The following is an 8544-nucleotide window of genomic DNA, read 5'->3' on the forward strand; positions in this document are numbered from 1 at the left end:
ACAAAATATTTAGCTGTAGATGATGTTAAAAATATTTGTTGGTCTGATGTGATTAATAAGTAACATCCTGACGCTGCACTTGATGTATTTATGAAATTGCTTCTTCCAATTATTGATAAACATGCACCTGTTAAGAAATGAACTGTTAGACCTGTTAAGGCTCCATGGACTGATGAGGAATTGAAAAACTGTATGGTTGAAAGAGATGTGGCAAAAGGAGTGGCTGCACATCAAATTGAGAAGTGATGTGACTAAACTCAACAAAAATAAGAAACTCTATTATGAAGTCAAAATCAGTGATGTAAAGAATGATGAAAAAAGTCATCGTACTCATGGATAAAAATAACTAACAATTAAAGAAAAGCACTGTATGTTTCAATTGTGTAAAGTAGTGTGGGAGAGGTGGAAAAATGATTCTTAATGACAAACATCCTGGCATTGACTGTCACGATCGTCGTCAGGGAAATGACCGGACCAAGGTGCAGGGTGGTGAGCGTACATTTCTCTTCATTTTAAATGTCGCCAACAAAACAAGAAAAGAAAAAAAACGACAGTGACACTTACTAGGGCTATACAGGCCACTAACAAAGACAACTACCCACAACTAAGGTGGCAAAACAGGCTGCCTAAGTATGATTCCCTATCAAAGACAACGATAGACAGCTGTCCCTGATTGAGACTCATACCTGGCCAAAACATAGAAACAGAAAAAATAGAAATAAAGAAACTAGAATGCCCACCCTAGTCACACCCTAGCCTAACCAAAATAGAGAATAAAAGCCTCTCTATGGCCAGGGCATGACATTGACAACTTAGATGGAAAGCTACTGAGGATGGTAGCTGACTCTACAGCCACTCCTATCTGTCATGACTTTAATCTGAGCCTAGAGGAAAGTCTTTGTCCTCGGGCCTGGAAGGAAGCAAAAGTCATTCTGCTATCAATAGTGGTAAAATGGCCTTTACCGGATCAAACAGCAGACGAATCAGCTTATTGCCAGCTCTAAGCAAACTGTTGGAAAAAAAATTGTTTGACCAAATACAATGCTATTTCTCTGTAAACAAATGAACAACATACTTTCAGCGTGCTTATAGAGAAGGACACTCAACAAATGACTGATGATTGGTTGAAAGAAATTGGTAATAAGAAGATTGTGGGAGCTATACTGTTAGATTTCAGTGCAGCCTTTGATATTATTAACCAAATCAAATCAAACTTTATTTGTCTTATGCACCAAATACAACAAGTGTAGACCTTACAGTCAAATGCTTACTTACAAGCCTTTAACCAACAGTGCAGTTCAAGAAGAGTTAAGAAAATATTTACCAAATAAACTAAAGTAAAAAATAATAAAAAATATGCACAATAACATAACAATAACACAGCTATATACAGGGGGTACCGGTACCGAGTCAGTGTGCGCTGGTACAGGTTAGAGGTCATTTGTACGGTAGGGGTGAAGTGACTATGCGTAGATAATAAACATTGAGTAGCAACAGTGTACAAAACAAATGGGGGGGGGTCAATGTAATAGTCTGGTGGCATTAATTATTCAGCAGTCTAATGGCTTGGGGATAGAAGCTGTTAATTAATGAGCCTTTTGGTCCTAGACTTGGCGCTCTGGTACCGCTTGCCGAGTGGTAGCAGAGAAAACAGTCTATGACATGGGTGACTGGAGTCTCTGACAGTTTTAAGGGCTTTCCTCTGACACTACCTATTATATAGGTCGTGAATTGCAGGAAGCTTGGCCCCAGTGATGTACTGGGCCGTATACACTACACTCTGTAGCGCCTTATGGTCAGATGCCAAGCAGTTGCTCGACCATAACCTATTGTTGAGGAAACGTATGTGATGGCTTTTCAACCTCTGCCATATTGTGGATTCAGAGTTATATATCTACTATAACTCAGAGGGTTTTCTTTACTGGAAGCTTCTCTAATGTCAAATATGTAAAGTGTGGTGTACCACAGGGCAGCTCTCAAGGCCCTCTACTATTTTCTATATTTACCAATGACCTGCTACTGGCATTAAACAAAGCATGTGTGTCGATATATGCTGATGATTCAACCATATACACATCAGAAACCACAGCAAAAGGAAGTCACTGAAAGCCTTAAAAAAGAGTTGCAGACTTTTTTGGAATAGTAATAAACTGGTCCTGAACATCTCTAAAACAAAGAGAATTGTATTTAGTGCAAATCTTTCCCTAGGTCCTAGACCTCAGCTGAATCTGGTAATGAATGGTGTGGCTGTTGAACAAGTTGAGGAGATTAAATTACTTGTTGTTAACTTAGACTGTAAACTGTCATAGTCAAAACATATATATTCAATGTTTGTAAAGATGAGGAGAGGTCTGTCTGTAATAAAGGGATGCTCTACTTTTTTGACACCACACTCCATAAAGCAAGTCCTGCAGGCTCTAGTTTAATCTTATCTTGATTATTGTCCAGTCATATGGTCAAGTGCTGCAAAGAAATACCTATTTAAGCTGCAGCTGGCCCAGAACAGAGCGGCACGTCTTGCTCTTCATTGTAATCAGAGAGCAAATATTAATACTATGCATGCCAATCTCTCTTGGCTACGAGTTGAGGAAAGACTGACTGTGTCAACTTCCTGTTTTTATTAGAAACATTAATGTGTTAGAAATTCCAAATTGTTTGCTTAGTGAACTTACACATATCACTGATACACACAAACACTTACCCCACCAGACATGCCACCAGGGGTCTTTTAACAGTCCCCAGGTCCAGAACAAATTCAAGGAAACATACATTATTATACATAGCCATGAGAGCATGGAATGCCCCTCCATCTGTTTAGCGCAAGTGAACAGGAAACCTGGTTTAAAAAAACAAATAAAGCAACACCTCACGACACAAATCATCTCCCCCATGTGACCTACTTGTTGCATGTACACACACACTACATGCTAATGTTTTTAAATGTATGTAAATTGTAAAGTATTTCGTCTGTAATGTCTTTTTCATTATGTCGGACCCTATGAAGACTAGCTGTAACTATTGGCGCCAGCTAATGGGGATCCTAATAGATCGAAATAAAAAATCACTTCACTGGATGAATGTTCATGTTCTTTTCTCGAGGTCTGGAGATTTTATATCAAGCCCCACAGTGTGGTCATTGCAAATATATTAATAGTTCTCTTCTTCCTAGGAGGTTCCTGACTTCCCCCACTCCCCACCCATGTCAGTGAGGGTACTCCACCCTGTGGTCTATAGCTGTACTGCAATCCTCCTCCTCTGCCTCTTCACCATCATCATCACACACATACTACACCACAGGTACCGTGTGCGCGTGTACGTGTGCATATGCGTGTGTGTGTGTGTGCGTGTGTCTGCTATCTGACCTACCCCACAGTGTCTTTATGTCCATCTAATGGTTCTCTTTGTTTTCTTCTTCCTCCTGCAGTTCTATAAACATATCCAGAAAGAGCTGGCACACGTTACTCAATACCTGCTTCCACATCGCTATGACCACAGCTGTCTATGCAGGAGGCATCACCCTGACCAGCTATCCAATGGTGTGCCAGGCAGTAAGTCCCTCTCCTCCCAGAACCAGCTAATGCTCTCTACATGTGGTGTGTGTAGGCTGTATGTTTGACCCTGTGTGATTTGTGTCAGGTGGGCATCGCTCTCCACTACTCCTCCTTGTCTACTCTGCTGTGGATCGGGGTCAGTGCTAGAGTCCTCTACAAAGAGGCTGTCTGGAGGATGCCACGGCAACCAGAGGGAGAGTCTCCTGTTCCAGCTACTCAGCGGCCTATGCTCAGGTAAGTGATGTCATCAGGGTGAGACAGAGTTTACTTTTATATGAGAAGGTTGTGAGTCATTGTGAAACAGGTCAACGGTTGAGTTGTGAGCTCATTGTGGGGCGGTATTTTAAATGACTGTATTCATGTGAACGGACACACAAACTGTGTCATATCAAAGACCACCATTGTGTTTAGAACCAAGGATCTTCTGTTTTAGAAAGCCTTGGAGGGAAAAACAGTAGACTACTGCTAAGGCACAAAAGAGTAGCAGTGACAGATGCAGAGTGCTGAGCCCAGAGCGGGGGAGGTGTGGAATGTACGAGCCAGGGATAACAGAGGTTAAGGAGAATGTCGTAAATCTGGCAAGGGTGATGGAGGGGGCGCACTGTCCCCTCATTACTGCCCCCCTCCCCTCTTCCTCCCCCTTTTCCCCCTCTGCCCTGGTGCTCCCTGGCTGTGATCATGTACTGTACTGTTGACCTCTGTGGCTTTCCCAAACCCTTCTGTTGCCCACCGCCGCATGGGGTCAGCCCTGCAATGACACCTATCCCTGTGATAAATCACAACCCCCCCAGCAGCCTGTTGCCCTTTGTTACACTTTATCAGCTAGCTCAGAGAGGCTGCCCAACTTACAGCTCAGTTCAGCTCAGGAGATCACAGACAGCTAGCCTAGGGATCACTACAGCTGTGAAATGTATGCTTGCTGAGAGAAAACAACAAAGGAGCAAAGCCCCTAAATCTTATACAGAATAAACAGAAACTGAAATGTAATTTGTCATGCAGTCCTTGGGTTTAAGTTGTTGTTTCCAATATTGTGGCTGGGACATGATACTTCACATCTAACTGAGTTCACTGTCATTCACTCTTTCTTTCTTTTTCATCTAATTTTCTTTGATCCCTGTAATTTGTGTATTTTCTGAATACAGGTTCTATCTAATAGCTGGTGGTGTTCCTCTCATCATATGTGGCATCACTGCGGCTGTCAATGTCAACAACTATGGGGCCAACAGCCCTTAGTGAGTGCTTCTCATTTTACCATTGAGCAATTGGCCCTTGACACAGTATATTTTGGTTTAGTGCTTATTCAAGAGCTGAACTTGCCATTTTTTATGAGATTTTGAATACACAGAGGTATCCTTCTTTGCTATGACCTTACTGACTTTTGTATTGTATTTTCCAGCTGCTGGTTGGTGTGGCAGCCCAGTTTGGGGGCCTTCTTTGTCCCTGCAGGCTTGGCGGTATTGGTCACCTGGATCTATTTCCTGTGCACTGTGTTTCGCCTGAGGCAGCGGGTGGCCAAAGAATGCCCAGGATCCTCCCTGTCCTCCCCTGTGCCTGAGAGCCAGCCAGCCCTGGGGGGAAGCATTAGTCTCCTGTCAACAGACTCTGTGGTGGGGACCATGCATGCTGCGTTGACCCGAGAGGACCAGTACTCCCTGAAGGTGCAGTTCCTGGTGCTAGTGGCCACCCACTTCCTGTTCCTGGCCCTGTGGGGCTGTGGAGCCATGGCCATGTGGCTGACAGGGCACAGCAGCCTGTTGTTTAGCTCTCTCTATGGGGTAGCTGCCACCGTGTCAGGAGTGTTCCTGGTGGTGCACCACTGCTTCCGACGCCTGGATGTGCAGGCCTCCTGGCTGGGCTGCTGCCCAGGGTATCGCCTCTCCCAGCCTATGCCAGTCTACACGCACACCTGCACCACTGTTAGTGGGATGCAGACCACCTCTGAACAGGGATCCCAGATCTTCGTTGGCTGCCATCTTCCAGAGGATCCCCAGAACTCCTCATCAGCCAGGTCCTCCTCCATCCCCAGTGGGATCAGCAGTGTAGGCCATGGGCCCTGCAAGCTTACCAACCTGCTGCAGGTGGCACAAGACAATACCAACAATGCCACTCATGCCCCAGCAGGCACCAACACCAGCACCAGTACGGACAATAACAACAAGCAAGCAAACAACCTGCTGCCCACCATAGGCTCTGTAGCCCCTGTCCAACCTCAGAGGAGGAAGGTCAGTGGCAGAACTAAACAAGGGATCAGCCAGTATCACCACCGAGGTGAAGGCAGAGGTCACTACCGACTCAAAGCCTTGAGGGCTGGTGGTGGAGGGGGCAGTATGGGAGCACTGGGACCTACAGGTATAGAGCAGCACAACGCTGCCCATCCAGCCCACAAACAGGCCACTAGTGAGAACGGCAGCCTACATCACAGCCACTCTGAGAGCCATGCCAGCCCGCTAACCAACGGTAATGGTAGGAGAGTGGGGGAGACAGTTGCTACCAGCCCCTCAGAGGGTAGTGACGGGGGCAGCAGCGGGAGCCGTAAGCCCTTCCCTCTGCTTCCCTCTGTGGCCAGCAGGGTGGCTATGCAAGGTAATAGGCGGAGCGCCAGTCGAGACAATCTGAAACTGGCAGCGGCTGCAGAGCGTGAAGCTAAGCGCAGCTCCTACCCTCTGAACAACATCACTACCACTGTGCCAGTGGTTGCCCCTAACGGCACCCTCAAGAGCTCTGTGATAGAGCTGGAGTTGGACACAAGTGGCACGGACCATTCCCAGAGCTCTGTGGGCATGAAAAGTATGTGGAAGAGTGAAACTACAGTGTGACTATAGCTCTTTCCCAGCACATGTTCACAGTGGACCCTGACAAAATTTGATAAGATTGGACAGTTGTTATAGTCTCCTATGTCTATTCAGATTAATCCTAATATGAGATCCATGTGTGTAACTCAGACTTTCGTGTAAATGACATTAAAAGAATTGAACAATTCTTCTAATTTCAGATGTGGATCTCAAGTTGGGATTCAGATCATGATGAGTTTTTTCTTTTGAATGTGTAAAAGAGCTAGATTATGGGGTTGTGTCGCTTGCTACTTTTGTGTCCAGCGCCATTTAGCTTTCCATTACAATGATGGTATGGGATGTGTATGAAGACAACCATGTCCTGTACTCTCAGCTCTGTCACAGACATAACAACTGTTTGTTGGGTTTGCCATGAATTCAAGACCTGTTTTTTGTGTACTTTTGTTTTTCATATTTCAAACCTAAAATACTCATTTATTCTACACGTCACAGGAATTTTTACCAGCTATATCTAAAATCAACATAAGATGTTGATTTTGGATTCCTTAAGTAAAGCTTTATTGTTTTGTTTGTATTCTTATTCTATGCATATCGACTATGGCATGAAATGGAATCTAAGATTGGCCATTTCCACAGTACGGCTGTGCATTTCCTCTGTGAAGAATCTTTTTGCTTTTATTATATTTTCTTGTAGTATTGTGGGTATGTGGGCATGTGTGTGTGCGTGTGTTTGATTCTCAATCTAGGATGAGAGAATGCAGTTTCTAAAACCTTTTTTACTAAATCGTATTGACTTCGATTCAAATACGCATCAGCACTGAGAGGGAACTCCTCCCCTAATAAACAGGATTGAACAAGTATCAGTATTTGGACAAATTAACTAGAGTGACCTTTCTTTGACCCTGGCATGTACTCTGTAATGTCCATGGTGATTTCTTTATATGAACTTCCCCGTCCTTCTTCATATGTCCACTTTCCCCTTACTGTGCTCTCTCCCCCTTGGAGTTTCAAAGCTCTGGATTTACAGTTATTTGAACATGGATGTAGACTGCCCCCTCCAGGATTTCAAACATCATTGTTCATGCACTGACATAAAGGGACACATCAGTTTAAACCATGTTGAGTTTGCCATCTGTATCAGGAGGAAGGAGAATATGGTAATGAATGTTTTATTATGCAGTAAATAGCTCTGGTTTATATCACATAAACCAAGATAAGTGCTTACTGAAATACCCCCCCCCCCCCCCCTCACATTCACCTCATAATCCAATGGCTTCAAAGCTTGTTACAGTAATCATCAAATACTTCTACACTATTTGTTTATGTTTATGTACAAAGCTCAGAGTAAAGGCAAAAAAATGAATGACAGAATTCTGGTTCATTTATGCTACTTGGTTTTCTGATGTTGCTTCACACACTTTATCATACAATATTGTGTAAAACCATATTATGCCATTTTGATCTTCAGTATTCTTTTAGTTTGTAAGAATGCAACAGCTCAGTTCATCTTAGATACGCTCTGCTAAACAACTCCAATGTATTCAGGGAAATGATTGTGCCAAAGAATTGTATAGACTAGCAGAGCTTACCTCAACGTCAGTGTTTTGCAAATGGGATACAATTCATAGATTGTATCCTTATTCTAGGTCCTGAAATCTCCCTTTTGGTCAATGATAATAACATGAGGAAGAACTCACAAACTCACAAAGCTCAGAGTTGTGTTAAGTACAAAGCAGTGGTTGCACTTACCTTCCTCATTATTGTCTGTAGACAAAACACCATGCTTGTTACACTCATTTCCATTAGGTGTAAAATGTCAACACGTGCAAGAACACCATGGCAGAATGTGTCCTCTTTTTCACTAATGGTTACTCAGATTGTTAATGTTGCATCCATTTACTAACATTCATCCCATTTGTCCTGAAATGATTTCCAAGTTTTGTGTCCACTCTCATCTCGAAATGAAAAAGGGAGATTTCAAAATGTTTTATGTATATTTATATTTCATTTGTCATAATGACATCAGTATGAAATAACTGTTTTTAATTCAATAATATATTGTTCAAGAAATTCAGACTGTGCCTTGTAAAATAAACTCTGATGCAAAGTAAATACAACTTTAGTATTTTGTCATTTATTCTCATACTGATGGGGCAATAGCCTTCTCTGATATGAACAGGAGGTGAATGCAAATAAAAGAG

The 8544-nt window shown here is 43.2% G+C and overlaps 1 protein-coding gene across 1 annotated transcript in view; it reads left to right on the forward strand.

The window, feature by feature from the left end:
- Positions 1-7201, forward strand: part of adgra2 (adhesion G protein-coupled receptor A2) — a 54978-nt gene extending 47777 nt beyond the window's left edge. The window contains exons 16-20 of the mRNA XM_064937320.1: positions 3170-3297; positions 3425-3548; positions 3637-3785; positions 4694-4783; positions 4948-7201. Coding sequence (XP_064793392.1) covers positions 3170-3297; positions 3425-3548; positions 3637-3785; positions 4694-4783; positions 4948-6367 — 1911 coding nt within the window. The 3' untranslated portion in view covers positions 6368-7201. The remainder of the gene's footprint in view (positions 1-3169; positions 3298-3424; positions 3549-3636; positions 3786-4693; positions 4784-4947) is intronic.
- The last annotated feature ends 1343 nt before the right edge of the window (positions 7202-8544 follow it).

This window comes from Oncorhynchus masou, chromosome 25 (genome assembly GCF_036934945.1).
Source record: "Oncorhynchus masou masou isolate Uvic2021 chromosome 25, UVic_Omas_1.1, whole genome shotgun sequence".
NCBI lineage: Eukaryota > Metazoa > Chordata > Actinopteri > Salmoniformes > Salmonidae > Oncorhynchus > Oncorhynchus masou.